This window comes from Lagenorhynchus albirostris, chromosome 7, assembly GCF_949774975.1.
Source record: "Lagenorhynchus albirostris chromosome 7, mLagAlb1.1, whole genome shotgun sequence".
NCBI lineage: Eukaryota > Metazoa > Chordata > Mammalia > Artiodactyla > Delphinidae > Lagenorhynchus > Lagenorhynchus albirostris.
Window position 1 is genome coordinate 107,900,343 of NC_083101.1, and position 24,089 is coordinate 107,924,431.

General features: G+C 34.9%; 1 protein-coding gene across 3 annotated transcripts in view; it reads left to right on the forward strand.

The window, feature by feature from the left end:
* The window catches only part of GLRA3 (glycine receptor alpha 3), a 156,544-nt gene that overhangs the window by 79,511 nt on the left and 52,944 nt on the right, over nt 1-24,089 (forward strand). For all 3 annotated transcript variants that reach the window (XM_060153621.1, XM_060153622.1, XM_060153625.1), the window contains one exon: nt 15,162-15,385. In XM_060153621.1, coding sequence (XP_060009604.1) covers nt 15,162-15,385 — 224 coding nt within the window. The remainder of the gene's footprint in view (nt 1-15,161; nt 15,386-24,089) is intronic.

The window sequence follows — 24,089 nt, forward strand, 5'->3', positions numbered from 1 at the left end:
AAAATACTTTATGTGATCCTTCTACTCGTGAGAAAGTTGTCTAAGTCAGAAAAAAGAAAAGTAGTCAATCTACTGTTTCTAAGAGCAAGTCTGATTAATTTATAAATTTTCTTTAATAGTATTTTAAAAATATTTTACTACTATGACTTAAAGCAGTGATATCTCTGTGAGGTATGCATGTTGGAGAGAAATACAGGCCAGCTTTTCCTTTCACCTGTTGTGGTCTTTTCATTATAATGATTTTCCATCTATTGCCCTGATGCCTTATGGTAGATGATTTGCAAAGATCACTGCCATAACTTTCCGTACCTCTTTGCATACTTCTTTGAAATGTGAATTTCCTGCTCCTTTCATCAAAAGGGAGAATGAATCTTATTTTTCTTCTCTTTGAACCTGGATTGGTTTTGTCACTTGCTTTAATCAAAAAGAATGTGGCAAGGACTTCTCTGGTGGTGCAGTGGTTGAGAGTCCGCCTGCCGATGCAGGGGACACGGGTTCGTGCCCTGGTCCGGGAAGATCCCACATGCCCGTGAGCCATGGCCGCTGAGCCTGCGCGTCCCGAGCCTGTGCTCCGAAACAGGAGAGGCCACAACAGTGAGAGGCCCGCGTACCGCCAAAAAAAAAAAAAAAAAAAATTTAGCTCACTAAAACTTTTCCAAAGTGGAACATTTTTCTTTTAATATTCAACCTCTACCATTTCATAGTAAATAATATACAGTATAAGCCCTCATAAATCAAAAGATTTCCAAAGGTCATAAGGAGTTTTTTCAGAAAAATCACTGAAAATTTAAATATCAATTAAAATATAAAAATGTCATATTTTAAGCCTCAGTGTTAATAATTTAAAAATACTGAAAACATTTATTAGAATAATTTGTTTACATGACTGACTTTTCTACTGAGGACAAATGTAAAAGCACACAAAATAAAAATCCTTTGCCAATAATATGCATTTCTTTGTTTTTATTTATTAAACTATGTCTTTTCCCAAATCCAAGCTGTGTTAAAAGTTCATTAAAATTATGAAGGAAAGTGTGAACATTGTTGCAAAATAATATATTAAATTTAAAAATTATGTTAGTGTATAACTAAAAAATCTGTATTTAAACTGGGAATACCTTAAGGTAAAGAAAGGATTTGCATAATTTATTTACTTTAGTAATGTTTGATGTTATATAGGTTCAGAATAAATCTTCCTTTGTTAGTCTGTTCTGTGACATTAATCCCAAATTACAGATGGTAGTAAATTAAGACCTGATCGGTGGGAAAAGACTAGCTATGCTCTGTTAGTGTCAGACTCTGCTATCATACTCAATATTAATGATATGATATCAGTATCATTGAAAAATACTTGTAACGCAAGGTGAGGCTGTTAGTCATTTATAAGATTAAATATATTCCTGAAAATTTATATGCAAAGCAGATTTTAATCAATATTTTTTCAATTACAAATTTTATTTAAGGTATCTAGTTTCAAGCCTGAAAGTAATCATTCAATTAAAAATACTGTTTTCATCTTTTATGTTCTTGTGGATTTTGATTATATATATATGTATATATATGGCATATATGGCATTCACTTCTAAAAACACATCTTTAAAATTATATCACCTTGTATGTATAATTATCTCAGTGAGACCCTTCAAGTTTCTGTAAATTAAACAGATGATGTCTATGTATTTTTAAATACACTTTAAAAACACCCATATTATAAACCTTGGGAATATTATGCTAAGTGAAAGAAGCCAGACACAAAAGGCCATATATTGTATAATTCCATTAATATGAAATATTCAGAGTAGGCCTGTCTGTAGAGATAGGAAACAGATTATCAGTTGCCAGGGGCTGGAAGGAAGGGGGAATGAGAAGTGACCACTTAATGGACACAGAGTTTCCTTTTAAGTGATGAAAATTATCTGGAACTAGAAAGTGTGATGGTTGCACTATATTGTGAATGTACTAAAAGTCACTGATGGTAAATGTTATATGTATTTGACCACAATTTAAATTAAAGAAAAAGACACATAAAATATAACACAGTTCACATCAGACATTCAAGGAAACACTAGTTGGAAAATCTTCAAAAAATTATTATTATGTGGTGCTATTATCCATCTTTTAAACTGTGAAGTGTCTCTCAGCTATCCTCAGAAAAGTTTTCTTCCTAATAGTGGGTCCTTAGAATTTCTTTATTTGAGGAGCTCTTATAGTATTGATTGACCATAGGATGTTCTGAAGACCAAATAATAGTTCATTTTCCAAGAGACTTTGGGCTTTTTGTGATCCAAATCATACATTCCAGTAGTGGAACAATTACTTACTGGAAGTCCAAAAAATAAATAATAAGCAGATCACTGCCCACATGTCATTCAATATACAAATTGAAAATTAATAAGTGCTATGTGTAAAGGGTTAGGTTCATTTTAACGTGTCAGTTATGTGATTAGCATTAAGTAGAAATAAACAAGTGAGCACATTCTACGTTGGGTATACATTTTGATACAAACTTGGGGTCATGAATGGAAGTAGTGACAGAATTTCCATGTCTATGCTGCTTCAACCATGAGAAACATATAAACTTCCTCTTCCTACTTGGTATAATATAAAATGGAGTGAGCAGATGTTATGAAATGATTTGGGCAGAAAGATGAGGCAGGAAATGGTGCCATTTTCCCCCCCTACCTATAGGTTTGTTGGCAAAACTTGCAGTGAAGGAGAAAAAGCATTCCACCTGACTGTTTAGCCCAGTTTGTGGGAAGCCTGAGCCCTGGGCAAACAATTTGCAGACACAGGGGAATCAAGTAGGAAGGCAGGTGAGCACCGGAGGCAGAAGGGCATCGCTGGATCGATGGAGCCTGTGGAGCTAGGAGCACATGAAGGCAGAGGATCATCTGTTACCTTACAACCAAAGAGCAACGTAAATTACTGATTTTCATTGAAAGGAAGCAGCTACTGGAAGTAGTGGTTTTGTGTAGTCTTTATCTCTAAAGCCGGGCATGCCCAAACTGGATGAACTATATTAGTTGGAGTAAACCTCCATCAACTTCGGAAGAATGGTCCCACGGACTAAGCTTCCCTCACCAGAATTTCTACCCTTAGAGTGTAAGCACAGGCAGTGTTCTAAATGAATGTAGCCTTTTATTGTTTTTGCCAGTGGTTTAATTTTCAGTCTTGCTATTGTCGGCATGTTTGTGTCCCCCACAAATTCATACGTTGAAACCCCAAGGTGATGGTATTAGTAGGTAGGACCTTTGAGTGGAACCCTTATGAGTGGAATCAATGCCCTTATAAAGAGATCCCCCAGAGCCCCTAGCCCTTTCCACTATGTGGGGACACAGTGAGAAGTCTGAAACCAGAAAGAGGGCCTTCACCCTGATGCTGGCATCCTAAGCTCAGACTTCCAGCCTCCAGAACTATGAGAAATACATTTTTGTTGTTTATAAGCCACCCGGTCTATGGTATTTTGTTATAGCAGCCTGAACAAACTAAGACAAATCTAAACAGAGGTTACTGAATGAATAACATAGTGTGTTAGTTCACTGACTCAACACACATGTTCTGATCGATCCTGATAAATCATATGAATTTATATAACTATTTCCTTTAAATACCTTTTTTTTTTTTTTTTGGCTCAGTTGGATCTTCACTGCTGTGTGCAGGCTATCTCTAGTTGCGGCGAGCAGGGGCCACTCTTGGTTGTGGTGCACAGGCTTCTCATTGCAGTGGCTTCTCTTGTTGTGGAGCACAGGATCTAGGCACGCAGGCTTCAGTAGTTGTGGCACGTGGGCTCAGTAGTTGTGGCGCACGGGCTTAGTTGCTCTGCAGCATGTGGGATCTTCCCGGACCAGGGCTCGAACCCATGTCCCCTGATTGGCAGGATGATTCTTAACCACTGTGCCACCAGGGAAGTCCTAAATACCATTCTTATAAGAAAATACCTCTCAATTCCTGAAAAACAGGGATTGATTTTATGTTTCATTTTCCATTTATCTTTGAAAGTCGACTCAGTTCTTGGGAATTCTTAACTTAATGTTTCCAGCATTGGTACATAATTAAGTTTCCTCAAAAGTTATAATTTTAAAATAATTCTGCCCTTTTCTAGAGAATAATTAAACTTATTAAATAATTAAATTTATTTAATAAATTAAATAATACGGATAATGAAGACGTCAAGGGGAGATTTGAAATAATCTTTCTGAACCTCTAAATTGTTCTTATAAAACTGCTTTCTTCCCTGTTGGTGTAGTGAGAATGGAAAAGCACTTTCCCAATGGGCCGTTATTTCAGAATCAGTGGACCCAGACAACCACCCTCCTTGCGGTGGGGTTTGTAGAGCAGATGGTAGGAGCAACAAGGGCTGACATTACGAGTAATTACTCCACCATTGACTATTGTGTTCTGCGCTTTGTTGAAGCACAGCAACCTATGTTGTACAGTACTTCGGAGTGAGAAAATCTTATAACACTAAACCAGCGAAACATTTATTAGGAAGTTTGCACTTTATCCTTGTTTTTTGAGCAAGGAAAGTTATTTTCTGATCATTTTGAAATTAGTCAGGATCTCTGAGTACTACTCCTACAAACAGGAAGCATTCTGGGTTATTTTTTTCCATTTGTCTGTAAATCCAGTGATTTTTGCCTTAAATGTTCTACCCTCTTGAATGACTAGCAAAAAAAAAAAAAAAAAAAAATATTGTTCTAGAAACTTCTTCAAAAAATGAGAATGAGAATGTATGCAAATCAATTTTAAGAGGTATATGTATCCATTTCCTATTGCTGCTGTAACAAATTGCCACACACTTAGTGGCTTAAAACCACAAAAGATGTATTTTCTTACAATTTTGGAGGTCAGAACTCCAAAATGGGTTTTAGTGGGCTAAAATCAGGGTGTCTGCAGGGCGATGTTCCTTCTGGAGGCTCTGGGAGTGAATTCATCCCCGTCTTCTACAGCTTCTGGAGGCTGCCTGCATTCTTTGGCACATGGCTCTCTTCCCCCATCTTAAACCAATCCAGTCCCACATTGTATCACTGACACTGACTCTTTGCCTCTTTTTCACTCATAAGGATCCTCATGATTACATTGGGCCCACCCAGATAACCCCATCTCTAGGTTCTTAATCACATCTGCAAAATCTCTTTTGCCAAATAAGGTTAACACATTCACAGGTCCCGAGGATTGAAATTTGAACATCTTTGGGTCATCACTCTACCGACTACAACATCATGTAAGATGGGCATAACAAGATGCTAATAAAAACATGTTATAAATCATAAAATATATTGCACAAAGTATATAAATGACAAAACACTACAGTGTGTAGGGTATTTCCCATGAATGAATAGGGTAGTTCCAGTGAGCATTTCCAGTGATTAATTTCATATTCAGATATAATATTTTGGTATGTAATTGCATAAGTAATATATTTAAGTGACAAGGTATAATTTAATAACACAAACACTGTGGAAACCACCACCTAATTTCAAAACTAAAATATTACCAATATTAAACATACCTGTATAATCCATCAAATCCCATTCTCCTAATATCTCCCTAGGTAACCACTGTGAACTATTTTGTGTTTATAATTCCTTTGCTCTCAAAATTTTATTAGAGAGAGGGAAAGAGAAATAGATAGAAATAGATAAATGAGAAAGAGAGAGAGAGCGGGATTGCTTGGTTTTGAATTTTATGAAAATGGTGCTATAACATATCTTTGATGCTTTTTTCTTTTTACTAAATTTAACATTTCTAAGATTTATCCTCATTGCAAATAGTAGTGTTAATTCATTTTCACAGCTATATGGTATCTGATTTTGTTGACATAATTTATTATACATTTTCCCGCCAATGAATGTTTGGATTGGTTCCAGTCTTTGTTTTGTTTTGCTTTTGTTTTTCGCTATCACTAATGGTGCTGCTATAAATATTTTGTATATGTCACCTGGTGCACATGTGGAAGGGTTTCTTTAAGATTTATACTTAGAACTAAAATTTTTGTATCTTGAGTATTCACATATCAAATTTATAATACAATGTCAATTTTCCCCACTTTTTCTATTTTCAGCTGCAGTATATAAACTATCATTTTGCTCCATATCCTTGCCAAATTGCGTATCATCAAACTTCTTATTTTTAATAACCCAGTGGGTATAAAATGGTACTCAGTATCGTAATTAGCACATCTTTGTTTACCAGTGAATTTGAACATTTTTTCACATATTTGTTGGACATTTGTGGTCTCTGCCCAGTGAAACATGTCTTCTTCTGACTATATTCTGCTCAGTTTTTTGTCTTTTTCTCATCCATTGGTATGAGATTTTTTATAGTCTGGCAGTAGCCAATTGTCAGTTATACCTGTGTGGCAAATACCTTTTTTCACTGTGGTTTGTTTTTCCATTTTCCTTAAGTGGCCTGTTGATGAATAGAATTTCTTAATTTTGACATCATAGAATTTATTAAAGAATCTACCCTACCTCAAGGCCATAGACTACTCTGCTATATCTTCTATTTTTAAAAATTTTACTCTTATACTTGAACTTTTACCCAAAACTTGCTTTCTTGAGCGGTGTCACATTGGGATAGAATGTGAACTTTTTGTCATATACGGAAACATTTATTAAGCACCCAATGCTAATCTGCAAACTACTTCCTTTATATATCAAATAAGGGTTGTTTTCAGACTCTTCATTTTGTCCCATTGGTCATTTTGTCTTTGCACCAATATCATAATGTCTTACAGCATTTTAGTCATTTTAAGTATCTATTACAGGAAGTCACTCTACTTTTGTTCTTCTTTTACAAACATGCCTTGGCTATTCCTGAAGCTTATAATTTGTGTAATTAATATAAATATATATTAAAGATTTGCTTGTCAATTTCCTCAAAAAATTTGTTGGACTTTGACAAAATTGCACTAAATCTAACAACTAATTTGGAAACAATTACTCCCTTCATAATATTTAATCTTTTTTGTATAATCATGGCATCTCTCTCCATTTAAGTACTTATGCTGTCAAGAAATTATAAAATGTTCTGCATAAAAGTCTTTAACATATTTTGGATGTATTTCTACATACAATTTTAGTCTTAGTATATGATATTGTCTTTCCAATCTTTCAGTTCATTTAAACCCCATAAATTATGCATTCATAGCAACATTTTTATATAGAGTAAGACTAGTTGAATTTATATCCACTTTAATCAGTTTCTCATCATTTCTTTGAGGGTTTTTTTTTGTTTGTTTGTGTTTTTGCGGTACGCGGGCCTCTCACTGTTGTGGCCTCTCCCGTTGCGGAGCACAGGCTCCGGATGCGCAGGCTCAGCGGCCATGGCTCACGGGTCTAGCCGCTTCGCGGCATGTGGGATGTTCCCGGACCCGCGCACAAACCCGTGTACCCTGCATTGGCAGGCGGACTCTCAACCACTGTGCCACCAGGGAAGGCCCTCTCATCATTTCTGTTTGCATTTCGGAACAGGATTCTGTGGCTTTTTTTTTTTTTTTCTGTCTTTCTGAAGTAAATTGATTAGAAGTCCACTTTATAAATGTTCAAGATTAAGCTGTGTATTTTTCTTTAATGACTTTCTTTCATCTTCAGTTTGAAAGATTATATTACTGAGTACACTATTCAGAGTTCACTGTAATTTTCTCTTAGTATTTTGAGTAAGTAGACCCATTATATTGTGAATTTCATTATTGATGTTGAGAAGTCTGCTGCCAGTCTAAGTATTTTCCAGTATAGGTGATAAGTACTTACTGTACACATGCCATACAATTAATCTAACTAAAGTCTATAATTAAGTGATTTTTAGAATATTCACACAGTTGCACAACCATCATCACAAATATTTTTGGACATTTATCACTCCCTAACATCCATGTCACTCCCTGCTTCCCCTCAACTAGGAATCTACTTTCTGTCTCCATAGGTTTGTCTGATGTGGACATTTTCTATAAATGGAATCATATAATACATGGTCTTTTGTAACTGGCCTCTTTAGTGTAATATTTCATTCATGTTGTAGCATGTGTCAGTACTCCATTCCTTTTTGATGAATGAATAAATGAAATGTGATATTCCACACAATGAAATATTATTTGGCAATAGAAAGGTGATTTTTTTAAAAGGTATTTTCTTTTCCTTTGCTATTCTGCAGTTTTCATATAATGTCTTCATATAAACTTATTTTTACATACCTTTATTGATATATTTTGAGTTCTCTGAATCTGAGCATTAGTTTCTTATGTTTGTTCTGAAAATCCTTGTCATTTTCTCTGACTATTGGCTTTCTCTACTCTAATTCATCCTTCTTGGATCCTAATTAGATGCAGATTACTTCAGGTTTTTCCATTTTATCCTTAAAGACTCAACTTTAAAAAGATTTTTCTTTCTCCCTTTCTCCCACTATTTTAATCTGGGATATTTCTTTAGCTGTACATTCTGTTCAATTCTCATTTCAACTGATTCTTATATGCTTTTACACATTCATTAAACTTTTAATTTCAACAATTATATTTTCATTTCATTTATTATTCTATTCGATTATTTAAAAACTATCTCTGGTATTATAGCTTCCTATTATCAACTTTATCTTTTATTTCTTTAAATACATTTTACATGTTTATTTCCTATTCTTGATCTGGTATTTCCATTGAAGTCCATGTCTGCTCATGTCTGGTTTCTTTTGTCTTTAGTTAAAGTATTGTCATTGTTATGAGCTCATATTTGTTTGAACCTAATCTATGATAATATTGAGGGTCTAATTAATTAATCCTCAGTCACAAGTTCTGTTTTTCTACCTTGTGGAGGCCCAAGGCTCAGTCTCCCAGTTTAGGCATTTGTGTTTGTTTATCATTCCTTTGGCTTTAGCTCACTCTTATTTTTGCTACTCTTTTTGTCCTTGAAGAATCCTCTTCTTGTCTTGTAAGACAGCAATACTTTTAAGAAGTATATATAGTTTGTACCTTCATCCAGAAAATAATTTGCAGTCATAGGGCCCCATATATATATAAAAATTATAATAATTAAGATTCAGCCAGATTCCTATATTAATCATACAAAAATCTAGTGGTTACTGGATTTTCTGTCCAATATTTTACAGGACACGTTTTATTATGGCCCCAATGTTTGCCCAGCTAAATTTTATTTCACTTTGAAAACGAAGCCCAATTAGATTTTCCTCAGGAAGTCTTCCCCAACCACTCCACCTTGGTCCCTATTAGCTAGCCCTTCTTTGTGTTTTCCTAGCTTGCTGTACATGCCTCCAACATAGCAATTATAATGTGAAAAAAATTATCTGTTTACAGGCTATCTTCTACAATATAGTGAGCAATTGGAGAGCAGAAATTATCTTTCACTATTGTATTATCAACACTAAACTAAATTCCAGGTTGGCAATATATGATAAAATAAGCATTTGCTGCATAATGCTAAATAACTTTGAGAATAATATTGATCTTTTAATATTTGAATAAATTCTGTTGAGTTTTTAGCTAAAAAAATATAATTTATCTCAACTTTTCAATGTACACGTGCTCCAATATATGTATATACCATTAGGTATTCACATCTTACTTTTTACAGACAGTAAATGATTAATGATATACTGGGGCAAAATTTGTATCAAGTTAAAAATCACATGACTCTCAAATAAATTTCCAATAATTTAATAAGGTTAAGTACCACTTCCTAACAATAGCTTCAACAGTATCATCAATAACTTTAAAAATAGGGGTAGAAACTGAATTCTTTAACCTGGGAAAGAGCATCTTTTTCAAAAGATTAATTAGTATACTGAATGTTGAATTCGTAAAACCATTCTCATTAAATCAAATTATAAATAAGAAAGGCAGTGATAATTGCCACTACAAACCCCATTTTAGATGAAAATTTTTACAATCAACTGGAAAGCATTCAAGTGGTCCAGAAAAAATACTGTACTTGGTGGTTATTGTTGTGCTGTTTTGTGATGATTATTTTTACAGTGCCATTTTCAAAGAGTCTTGTTTTAGACATATTACCTTCTGATTATATGCCTGGCACATTCTTTTTTAGAAATACTTTATATTCCTAATTCTTGCTCAGATTTATTGAGACATAAAGCAAAAAAATATATTTGGTTATTGAAAATAAATGAACACATTTCAGTTTTTCACAAACTGCGTAATTCCATAGGCACTAGACCCTTTTCAATCACATGAAAAAGTATTTGTGTAAGAAAAGTGCATCATATAGCCACTGGAATGATGATTAAGAGGATTACCAGGAAATGCATAAAATACATTAAGTGAAATGAAGGATGCATAGAGCAGGTATGATAAATTTCAACTGTGTGAAAATGTGTAGGAAGAAAAAACAAAGGTATTAAGGTATCAACAGTGGCAGCATTGTAGATATATATTTTCTTTGATCTGTAACAATACAATGTAAAAACACCTGCCCACAACAACAAAATAATAATTTGGCAGCAGGTTTTAAAGAGGCAGAGGGGGCAGGAGTGCTGCACGCAGGTTTGTGAGTGAAGGGGAGGAGGAGAGAGGGAGGGAAAGAGAGGGAGACAGAGACACAGAAACAGAAAGGAATAGAGAAGGAAGGAGAGGAAAGGGCAGAAAAGTGCAGAAATGAGGGAGTGAGAAGGCAGGGAGAAAAGGAAGGGGGAAGGGGTTGGGGGTAGGCTTAGCTACTGGATTAGAAATTGCCTGAAAACACTAAGGAATTTAAAAATTAACTGAATTATGAACCAAAGAAAAGAGAAGTACTTAACTTTCTTTGTTAACTTTAGGTGATTCTTTCTACTTTTTTTCTAATTGGTCATTGCAGTTCATTTCTAGCAATCCTATGCTTCCCTGTAAGGCAAAAGATGACAATAATATTCTATATGTCATTTTAGCTGATACATAGGGTTGTGCTCTCTACTAAATTTGGTCTCCCACCAGGGTACCCCTAAGGACAAATGACAATGTGGCAACAATTCGATTTAATGTGGGAACACTTAGTTTTAGTGCTTGCAATTTCCCATCAGCGAGCATGTTGATCAGTAAATCCCCAAATTCCTTACCAAAAGACCCCACCATAAACCGCATAAACCAGAATCTGCGTTAGTTTATAAAATGTTTGGTTTGCATACAAGGCAATCATGAGTGGCAGTGTATTATGCAGTCAGTATATCGTTAAAACGCTGAAATCAGAACTTGTGGTCTGGATTATAGCTCTTTCATTTATTAGCTCTGTAATCCCATTGAAGTTACTTAATGTGTCTTTGTTCCTTTCTCCACATCTGTGAAGCTAAGCACACATAATAATCACACCTGCCTCACAGATTTGCTATGAGAATAGTAGAAGTAACCCATGAAGCACCTAGTATAACATCTGGCACAAAGTGAAACGTGAACAGCTGTATTTGCTATGAGGGAAAAGGGCCTTATATACTCAAACAAACAAATTTAAAATGTATATGTATGTATGTTTATATATAAAGAGGGAGGAGGGGCAATTGATTAAAGACAAAATATAAAAATACAGAAATGTTGAAATACAGAAGTCAACGATAAGCTTATCATAATAGTTCTGCAAATTTTCAAAGATATTATTCACCAGATTTCAACATTACAATTATCTGTCCCATATTCTTCTATGGCAAATTCAACTATCCCAGATTCAAATCAAAATGCCCCTAGTACTTCAAAACTAGTTTAGAAACAGAAAATGCAAGCAAATTTCTATCTAATATGGCTTCTAATTTTGGGGGTCTAACATTTAATGAGTGTGGTTCTAAGTACTTTATGTGGATCAATCCAATGTTCACAAGAACTCTATCAGAGGATGTGCTGTTATAACCATCCCTATTTCACAGTTGAACAAACAAGGTGCAGGGAGATTAGAAAGCTATTCACTGTGAGAGGTGACATTTGATCCCAAGAAGACTTACTTCTGAGCCTGGTATATTATAATCATTATAATATTCACCTAATAGAATTATTATTTATTTGTACCTCATAATGTAAGAATTTCAAATACTAGGTCAGAAAATTTAGTGTGGTTCTTCTTTTACTATGTGACATACAGATGGAATTTAAACCACGTATTAATGGATACTTATTTTCGAATCCAAACATGATATATAATTTTACTTGGTCAACAAAATATTTTCCTACACAATTAATTTAAAGTGATTAGAATAGCGTGATACACTCTATTCTAATAATAAAATTTGACTTCCAAAATGTCAAAATTAGTCTTTCTATATTATGAAATAATGATTACATTTCTATCACTGTTGTACAAGATTAATAATACACTTATATAACATTTAAAATAACTCATTAATTGTGTAACATGCAAAATGATGAAAAAATAAAATTAACTTCTGAAGGGTTTGCAAAAATGTATATTACTACAAAAGAAGTTTCTAGGGAAAAAGAATCATTAATGTCTCTGTTCTAAAATATAATGATTCCATACACGTAAATGTCAGTTCAGCTGCCTTATAAGATTTATGAATGAATTCAATACATGGGTGGATTTTAGAAATGTGAGATACAAATATTGATTTCATTCTCATGATGTATTATCTCATATTTATTCTTCTTCTTTTTTTACTCACATATAAGCTTCCTACATTTTCATCCTTATAGAAGCATAGCCAGGGCGAACAGGGAAGATTCCTTTAATAAAACACTTACACCTGAAACTAACACAACACTGTTAATAAAAATAATAAATAAATAAATAAAATAAATAAATAAAACAGAAACCTCCCCCCAAAACAAACAAACAAAAACACTTAGTCTTTAAGTATGTTCAAGGAATGACTGAATTTTTAAACTGGCTTTAGTAAGTCCACTTGACATTTTTTTTCATATGCTGCATACACATCCATTTGTCTCTGTTTTGCAAAGCTGTTTCCTTCTTTGGTCCATGGCCTTTTATTATAAGCAAGTTATTTCAACTTGAGTTACAAGGACTTTTTTTAGAGTGGTATTATTTGAATGTTTTTTATACCCTTTTCTTTGCACATTTTCACTTATGATCAGGATTCAGAAATAATATAATCGGTTGCTGAGCACAGATGGGAAGCTTCCCATTACAGTGTTCATTTGCAGGCAGGTCAAAACCCAAATTGTGAGGACTGTTGAAACTAAGTTTCTGGGTTTTCAGGAAATGGTCATTTTTCAGTTTTGCTTTGAACCTTGGCTCTAAACCGAAGACCTCAACATGTTAGTAAACAAAGATAGTCCTGGTTATTCACAAAAAGAGCACAATGGATACAGGATAACATTCGGCCTTGGTGACAGATGACAGTTGATGTTTTCCTTGTGTGATTTAGAAACAGAAACTGAAGTCTACTTGATGTCTTTTTCAGCTCCTTCTTGGAGCAAAAAGCGTTCCTGGAAGATCTGAGATTGTGTCTATAAAGTTTATCAGTAAACCAATCACATAAAGATGGGGAGAGTCTACCAAATTTTATCACATAGACTACAGCTTAAAAGGACTTTTTATTTTAGCATCACAGAGTGTTCTCAATCAATAAATTTGTTACAGCATAAAAATACTTCACCTTTAAAAATATGTCTTAAGAATCAGTCCAAAAGGAAATTCTTTACGAGTCAGTTATTTTTCCTGGCAAGTATCATTATAACTTGTCTTGCTTTAGTCCTCCCTAGAGGTCAGACAGAGAGAAACTGACTTTAGTCCAATCATTGGACTAAATGTGTTTGGTGGTAGTTAGGGTGGATGCACAGATTACAGGACAGCGAGGGATGCAGGAACTGGCCACCAGCCATGGAGCTGTGCTTCTTGGGGCTCTGAACCCTAGTCTAGGAGAGGATGACCCGTCCTTGTCTGGTAGAAGCTTGTTCATGTATCCCCGTTTATAAGTTCTGCAGATCCTCGAGGCTGGTGAGATTTCCACATTATCGTGAGCTTTGTGGTAGAAAGCTGAAGTGACCTCTGCTCCATTGTCACTTTGGAAAATACATGGGGCACCTAGAAAGCAGAAAAAATACTATCTGGTATGTAACCTTAGTTACAGTTAGAAGACAGGGATCTCAGTGCACAACTAATGATCAAGGCCACATATACATTTGTAACATTCACTACAAACTCTGAATCTGACCTCCTTGCAAGATAACCAATCTACGGGTCTGATATTACGGAAGCATTCTTTGTGATTGCTTGGTCACTGTATTCTGACTACTGGTAATTTGGTATTCAAGGAATGAAAAAACAGACGAAAACTGATACTCAGTTTCTCTGAATATCTCCAGCCCTGGCTATTTTTTGTGGAAATGAAGCTTTCTTAAAATGTTCACTTATACTTATAATGAAGTCTGCATGTTTATTTGCTCGTTTCAAAAATCTAAGGGGAAAATTGTATTTGTAAAGTCATAGATAGTACTTATACTCATATACTGTGTAAAAATACCACACATACACGTAGCTGTCAATCTTTGTCACTCTATACATTAGTCTGGAAATCGTGAGCAAGACTTTGAAATCATTGATTCTTCTTTTAACTTAATTATGAAAGGTCTAACTGGGAAATCTCTTAAGTCAAATCTTAAAGGATTTGTCACTTTGGAAAACACATGGGACACCTAGCAAAAGGTTTCATCCCTTATTTGAAAACCACCTTTTATTTTTACCAAATCACCAATTTCATAGAACTTACATATTATACTAAAGATGAGAAAATGTGCCTTTATTGTAAAGAAGTACGTATGTTCATTTTTAGAAAATAGACAGCTTTCAAGAAAATTTCACTAAATGCATTCTGGATGCTAATGGATACCTACTAAAAGAAATGGTTCTAGAAAATAAATGCAAATCCGAAAATATTTTATTCTGAGTGTCTAATAGCAATTCCAATATTTTATTCGGACAAGCCAGGAAAGTAAAATTCTAATGGAACAGCAAAATACAAGCATGATAAAATTGTGCTCTTCTGTGGCCTTTTCTTTGGAGGCATATAGATCACAAAAAACCTGGGCAAATCCTCAGAACTAGAACGACTCTTGGTGGTAACAAGTGAGGATTGAGGGGTATGGAAAGCTCACAAGGATGTCAGTGGCTTTTGCTATAATTCAGAGCAGCCCAAAGACTAACACATACAAGTCTAAATATTTTAAACCAGGCTTTTTTCACCCTTTCTTTCTTTTGTCACAGGATTACAGAGTGAATATCTTTCTTCGTCAGAAATGGAACGATCCTCGACTTGCATATAGTGAATATCCTGATGACTCCTTAGACCTAGACCCTTCCATGTTGGACTCCATTTGGAAACCTGATTTGTTCTTTGCCAATGAAAAGGGAGCCAACTTTCATGAAGTTACTACAGACAACAAATTGTTAAGAATTTTCAAGAATGGGAATGTTCTTTATTCAATAAGGTGAGCCATAGGCTTAAATCCCTGATTTCAGTGAAACAGAGTAGCAGGTTTTTTTTAGTTTTTAGTGAGTGTTTTAAAATGTTTGAGTAAGTGCTTTGATTGTTCCACTTAAGTTCCCACTATACCATTTCCCAAATATATTTAATCAACAATAAGACACCAAGTTCCAGATCCAAGAACTATATGAGTAACTCTTGGAAATCCACTTTTTTAACAAATGGCCCAGGTTCTTACATCAGCCAAGTTAGTGGGTGGTTTAAAGGCAAATTGAACGTAGCCTGAATCATACGTTGTGGTTGTATTTTTATGTATGCATACTTCCTTTAAATATTTATACGTGAAGAAATATTTAAGTTTTCTTGTCTGGGATTCATTTCCCATAAATTATTTATCAGGTATATGTATTTTTTAAGATGTCCTTGAGCTTCTGTGGTCATCCTTTAGAAAAAGATCTTATTTACATTTTAGTTATTTATTATACATTTCTCAGAAGACCATGTAGCCTTTTAAAGCTAATATCAAAACATAACAATAATACCAAAATATAAACACAAAAAATAACATTTCTTGACAGTTGAACTTTAGAACTCATTTAGCTTTGGCTGTTCATTTAATAGCAAACAGGTATAGATTCAGTAAATAGCTACACTAATCTACTTGATGACTTGTGTGCCATCTGAAAACTATTCTAAACATTCTAAAATAAAATGGTTATCTTAAATTTTTCCATAATTATTTTTATCACTTAGTTCAATTTAAAAAAAAAAACAGGAAGTTAGGACGAGAATTCATGTCATATTTCTTAGAGGAGACAATATGCTCTATTTATTGTAATAGGCAACTGCTTCAAAAATATTTGTATCATCAGTAACATGTTTTAAAGGTATCAAGGTAAACTTAATATTGGAGCTGTAGCCTGAATATTAATTCCTTAGATTTTACCTCTCTATTTTCCCTTTTGTTAACTTTTCTTCTCATCAGGAATGGGTATATTTGATTTTGAGTTCATCTGCTCAATATCAGGGATGGTTGCTATTTTTGCCAGGTAATAGTATAAAATAGAAATAACAGGAATGAAAATTTAATCTTAGTAGCTTAGTGATTTTGAAAACATTTTTCTACAAAGTGGTTTTGTAAATAATGCTAATATCTCTATCCCAGTATATTATATCTGTTTTGCATATTTTTCTATTCCATGTGAACAAATTTCCTTTCAATACATTTATCATTTCCTAAGAATGACAAGGTGACATCACTCTATTGTGAATTGACACTTTCATCAGATTTCTGAAAACTAGCTAATATGTGTTAATATAATCCTGAATCATTAATTGTTGCATAATACATAAAGGAAGATTTCAGGTCTCATTCACTAATTAAGCCCTGTGCTCCCATATGAATGAATAGCTTAGTGGTGAATCCTAGGTCTAAGCAAGAGAATTTTGAACCTTTTTGGAAAATTACTAAAAAGCATAAGTATAAAAAGATAGTGGGAAGATGGAGCAGATATAGTTTTCCCTAGTTCTTCTGCCAAGTACAACTGAAAACCCTAGACACAATGTCTATCACAAACTTGGGGAGACTCCCAATGGTAGTCATAATAACATTGACTGAGTAAGGACCTTGGAACCCAAGAAACAACATGGAAGTGAATTCGTGGGATAATTTTTTCTTTATAAATCTTAGACTGGGATATGAACTGGACTTCTACCTCTACCTGGAAGGAATAAGGTAGCACCCACACCCCCTTGCCCTGACAGAGCAGTGTCAGAGAAAACCAGTGCAAACAGAAAGTTTAAATAAGATCCAGAGTCTCATAAAATATTATAAACATGTCTAGGCTTCAACCAAATATCATTCACCATACAAAGAACCAGAAAGTCCTGAAACTGAATGAAAAAAGAAATCAACAGATGCCAACAACAAGATGATGAGGTTGTTAAAATTATCGACAGACGTTAAAATGGCCGTGACAAAAATTATTCAGTGAACACTTACAAATATGCTTGAAAGCAATAAAAAAGTAGAAAGCCTCAGCAAAGAAATAGAAGGTATAAAGTGGAACCAAATAAAAATTTTAGGACTGAAAAATACAATAATTAAAATAAAAACCTAGTGGATGGGCTCAGTAGAAAAATGGAGAGGACAAAGATTCAGTGAACTCTAAGAATAGTAAAAAAATTACCCACTCTGAACAACAGAGAAATGATAGATTGGGGACCAGGGGAGGACAGAGCCTCAGGGACCTCTGGCAGTATAACAAAAGTCTAACAATCAGATGGAGAGGGAGAATAGGGTATAGAGCTACAAAAAATACTAGAGGAATTAATGACTGAAACTTGCATATACATTTTGTAAAAGGCATAAACCTGCAGATTCAAGATATTGAATTAAATCCCAAAGATATTCATACCAAGTCACATCATACACAAACTTCTGAAAACTAAATAAAAATCCTGAAAACATCCAGAGAATAACAACAGCTTATCTATAGGGGAAAAATAATTGAAATGAAAAAAAATTTCTCATCAGAAATGACAAAAACCAGAAAGAAGTGACACATATTTTTCAAGTGCTGAAAGAAAGGAATTGTCATCCTAGAATCTTGTGCCCAGTGAAAATATCCTTCAGGAATGAAGGGGAAATTGAGACCTTGGATAAAGGAAAACTAAGAGAATTTGTTACTAGTAGAACTCCCCTGAAAGTATAGCTAAAGGAAGTTTTCTAAACAGAAAGGAAATAATAAAAGAAGAAACGTTGGAACGTCAAGAAGGAAGAAAGGAAACTGTCTTCAGAAATATGAGCAAATATAATAGACTTTTCTTCTCCTCTTAAGTTTTCTAAATTATATTTGACAGTTGAAGCAAAAATTATAACATTGATGTAAGGGAAAATGAAAAATAAATAATAAAACATTTTTTATAAACATATTGTTAGAAATTAACAAGATGTAATAGTCAGCATTGTCTAATACCCTTTTGTAGGCATATGACTTGAAATTAACTGTTGGGGAAGATGATTTCTTAGTATATATAAAAATATAAAATACACTTATCCTTCACCTCAACAATTCTGCTTCTAGGAATTTACATTACTTATGTGTTCACGTGTACACAAGACACATTTACAAAGATGCCCGCTGCACCACTGAAATAGCAACAAAAGAAAAGACCCTATATATTCACAAATGAGAACAAGACAGAACACAATGATAGCCCAACATCAAGAAGTACCCTGCATGAGATAGACCTAAATGTATTCATAAGAAAAAGACTCCAAAATATCTTTAAGGTTAGAAATGTTTCATGCTTATTTTTGTTTAAAACATTCTATATATTTAAGCCTAAAAGTGTATGGAAAGATACACGTATATCTAATTCCATACAAGAAGTGCAGAAGGATGCCCACAATTGGTTAAGAATAACCAGTTATGGAAATGAGCTGTAAAACTTGGGTAGAAATAAAGATGAACTATAGATTTCCCTATATGTAAGTTAATATTGTTTGACTTTTTCAGTAAGAGTTATATATTACTTATGAATTAAATACATATGTTTTAAGCGACAGAGGCTTTTAACCTGAAGTCACGACCCTTGACTCCTCTGTGATGTGGATTTCTGATGGCTATCAGGGGATCCATGCCAGCTGTAAACAAAGCAAATTTACCTCTTTTCCTGCTAATTTGAAAATTAACTTTGTGAAAGGTATAATTTATTTTTAATTGTAAGGTACCTTTTCATTTCAGACAGATTTTGGGTGTCATAGGTTGCAAGAATATATCACCAGGTAGCATGAAATAATCATTCTGCAAAATAATAATGTCTAGAAGATTTCCATTGATAGAATTGAAATGCAATGTGTGTGTGTATTCTATTGTATCCTATATGATTATGGCTATTTAGTTGTTTATATCAAGTCATTGGACTTGGAAAATGGTGCCATCCATTATGAATTTCCCACATTTCTTCTAATATTTTGAGAAAAGTTATAGAATAATTCAGAACTGCATTTTTCGTCTTTCAGTATGAGTTCAGATGAAACTGATGATGTCTCTTGGCCCCTGGTTCTTGTTTGCTCTATCCTGGCTCACATGATCAAAGACTAAATTCATTTTTTTGTGAGTTGTTTTTGGAAATCTCACAGGACTTTGAAATTTTCAAATGGCAAACAGTTTCTTTGTTAACAAAAGTTGTGCTAGGAAAAAAAAATCTTGTTCAGTTTACAAATGGAGCATCTGTGATGTTTCATGAGAGATCTGCTTTCCTGCCTGTTCAAAGAAAGAAGCAAAATATCCTGGCAAACCTGACTTATTGAACTTATCCATTTCTCACTACTTCCTTCTCTTTTTTTTTGTACATGTTTATTTCTTCATTTTCTCTGCCTTAAAATTCTTCATATTTCCTAGCACCTTGGTGACAGCATTTTAGCTTAATCTGTGATTACTTGAACTACCATTAGGAGGCCAATTTACTTCAATTGATAATCATCTGGAGACAGTATAATTTGTAATTATACTTTCTGAAATCTCTTTCCTCCTTTTAAAATGTTTTTCTAATTATTTTTTTAAATTAATTTTTATTGGAGTATGGTTGCTTTACAATGTTGTGTTCGCCTCCACTGAACAACCAAATGTATCAGCCGTACACATACAGATATCCCCTCCCTTTTGGACTTCCCTCCCTAGTGCACCTAGTGCACTAGGTGAGTTCCCTGTGCCATGCAGTGTATTCTTGTCAGTTGTCCATTTTATACATAGTATCAGTAATGGATATGTGTCAATCCCAGTCTCCCAACTCCTCCCACCCCACCCCTTTCCCCCTTGGTATCCATACATTTGTTCTCTGCGTCTGTGTCTCTATTTCTGCTTTGCAACTAAGATCATCTGTGCCATTTTTCTAGATTCCACATATATGCATTAATATACGATATTTGCTTTTCTCTTTCTGACTTACTTCACTCTGTATGACACTCTCTATGTCCATCCACATCTCTACAAATGACCCAATTTCTTTCCTTTTTATGGCTGATGTACTTCCTTCTTAAAGCCACTAAAACAAAGAAATAAACTGAATAAGGAATGAAATGACATTAACACACAGGAAGATGAAAGTAATGGGAAAGAAAACAGTGACAGATGAGTAATGACAAGATATTTTAGGAAACTTGAAAATGAATGCACTTGTGAAAACTGACTTCACAGAGATAACCAAAACCTAAGCCAAAGTGGGGGAATGCAAAAGGAAGAAAATAATATCCTCAAACTTTTAGAAATTCGAGGCAGGTAGGACTTCAGAAAATGGGGTCTAGGGGACTTCCCTGGTGGTCCAGTGTGCAAGACTCCACACTCCCAATGCAGGGCGCCTGGGTTCGATCCCTGGTTGGGGAACTAGATCCTGCATGCGTGCCGCAACTAAGAAGCCCACATGCCGCAACTAAGACCTGACACAGCCTAAATAAATAAATAAGAAAATGGGGGCTAGAAAGGAGATAAAGCAAAAGAGTTGATGTAACCTAAGCAGGAATGACAGTGAGTCCTTTATCCTGATTTTCTTGCCTGTGTTCTTCAGACTAGGATCTAACTTTTTGCATTCTGAACTGGGCAGAAAGCAGGAGAACAGAAAACCTCCACAAGTTGGGCCAAGAACTTCTGGAGAGTAGGGACTCCAGGCACACCTGGCATCTGTGGTGAAGCATCACCCCAAGAAAATGAGGGTTCTGTGAGTTCTGCACACTGAATGGTGATATTCCTATTCCCCCTAAAATGCCCAAGAGGAAAGATGTACAGACAGTTGGGGAACCACCAGTGAAAAATCTGGGCAGCCATCCTATGGTGAAGACCATTACTCAGTGAATCATCTGCTGTTAGTTAGTTGCACTCCAAACAGTTTTTAGTACCTCGTTCTTCAATATAAACAGACATTGGAGGACATCCTGCAATAGGACCAGTAATGAAAAAAGAAGCAGAGGCCAGAATACACATGCAGAGGAAATAAAGAGCAAAGAGAAGAAAATTAAAGAAACAAAGAAATGACTCAAGGGAAAATTCAGGGAGCAGAAAAGGCCATAAAGAAAAAATAAAAATCTCTGGACAGATGATGCAACAGCAGGCATGAAATACGAGACATTTAGGAAAGGAGAAACGGAGTCATTCAGAGCATAGAAAGTGCAAATAGTAAACCAAAGTGGAAAAAACATCAATCAAATATTTGTTCTTGCAAAGAACAAATGAAGTGAAGAAATCTGCCAAGAAGTAGAATCAAGATATTAAGAAATAGGAAATCAGAAGGAAAGGATATGAAAATCAGAGTATCAATACAGAGGTTCAATATCTGACCAGAAAGGGAGATGAGAAAAAGAAATGAGATTTCTATGAAAAGCAAGGAATTGATCCATTGCCTGCCCTGTTTAATCACTGAGAGGGATTTGGTTCTGAAAGGGAGTTTGTTGAGTGTGAAGTAATAGTAGGGAATAGAAACGGAAGAGATGATTAAAATGAGACAATTGTTAACACTAGGGAAAACAAAATGCTATCCAAGCACTGTAATTACAGCAAATGACTAAGCTTCACCATGAACAGTAATTACATATTCACAACATGTAAACACTGCATATTAATTTAACCATTAATGTTTACATAACTGAATTTCGAATTCTGCTGGAGAGTTGTGTACACAGAGTGTGGTATAAGGGCAGTAAATTCTTATTTTCCTTTGTAGCAATTTAATAGACACCTTCGCAAATTTTAAAAATCAAGCATAATGTGATAGCAGTTTAAATATATGAATGTAAGTTGCAGACACATATCTAAAGAAGGCTGCCTCTGAGGAGCTAGAAATGAACTGGGGATAGGGATGGGCAGGGCAAAGGTACAGCTGATTTTGGTATGTTTTATATAACTGTCTGAACTTCTAAATGATATCCATGAATTATACTGATATTTTTTAAATGAAGTGCTTTTCAAGTGAGGGTGTTGGGGTGAGACACATGACTCTAGATCGTCAAGTTTGGGATTTGATTTTATTCTACTTATAAAGTTAGCCTATTATGTATCATATGTATGTATCTATAACATGTTATGGAAAAACCTGAACAAACTTTTTGGCCGACCCAATATCTCATGAGTGCTGACTGCAGACACAGGACTCCAGCGCCAGAGACAAAGGAATTTATTCCTTATTGCCAGCAAGCAGCAGAAGCCTCAGGGTCTTTGCTCAACTTCCCCATCATCCTCAGGTCTCGTGGGAACAATACATCAGGCTCAGGTGGGCACAACACACCTGCGGGTCTGCCTCACAGCTGTGGAACACTGAGTGTGGGGAATCCACTGCTTTTATATAGCAAGCTGTAAGCAAACCTTCTCTTTGTCCAGGGGAATGTTATCTCATCTCTCAAAATTAGCAGCTACACAAACAGCCATGAGAAATGGCTCAGGTGAAAGTATTGTCAGGGCCTTACCATCTTGGTAGACCCAGCAGGAGGTAAATCTGTGATTTGCTAGCTGTGATTTTGGGCAGGTCTCTTTACCTATGAAAGGCTCATTTTTCTTACATGCATGATGGTGAAAATACTAATCACCTTGAGCCTGAAATAATCTATGTAAAACACTCAGGATAATGCCAGGCGTACAATTAGCACTAAAGATTTTAATTTTTATCTTTCCAAAGAGAAAACAAAACCCAAAAAAGCTTAAGTTCTGGTCTTTTCCAGAATCCATAAATTAGCAAATTTGAGGACTCTTGCAAATTACAATCTATCTAAGCCTTGGTTTTATCAGTTGAAAATGGGGATGGTAACATCCTATCCACAAGATAATGGAAGCACATCACGGGCAGTTAAATATTATCTGCTGCTTCATTTACTGATACTACTAATATGTACCAGGACATCCAACCCTACTACTTACAGTGCAGAAGCATTATTGCATTAACCGTCAAATAAATACCAGGAAGAAACTTTACATCAAAATACCAAACACGGCGAGTTGTCAAAGATCGTAACACAATTTCAACTTTTACTTAAGCTAAATACAACCACTTTCTTTGAAATTCAGTTGTGAAAATAATTAAAGTTTCCTTGTACAATATGTACTTATTTTTTGAACTTTGACAGACATTAATTTTTTAAAAGACAAGGCAAACTGATTTCAACATGCTTTTTAAGAGGCTGTTTATTCAAAGGATATCAATTTACAATGCCATAAAATATATGTTGTAAGGAGATTTCTGCATGTGTGTGATTTTATATATTTTTCTGAAGAGGTCCACAGCTTATATCAGCTTCCTGAAGGGACCATCAACAATACTGAGTTTGCACTGTGATGGGTTAATAAGCTTTATGATCGTCTCTATCATCGGATGACAACAAAACTCCACTTAGAACGCTAGTACCAATGTTCCTTCTAGTGCTCCAACAATCTCATCTCTCCTGTAGAATTATTCATGATAAAATATCAAATCACTCAAGCAAATATGTAAAATCCATGGGCAAACTCCTTATATTTTCTCAAGTTAACTGATTTTTGGGGGAAGAATCACTTATGTATCTTTTTTTTTTTTTTTTTTTTTTGCTGTACACGGGCCTCTCACTGTTGTGGCCTCTCCCGTTGCGGAGCACAGGCTCCGGACGCGCAGGCTCAGCGGCCATGGCTCATGGGCCCAGCCGCTCCGTGGCATGTGGGATCTTCCCGGACTGGGGCACGAACCCG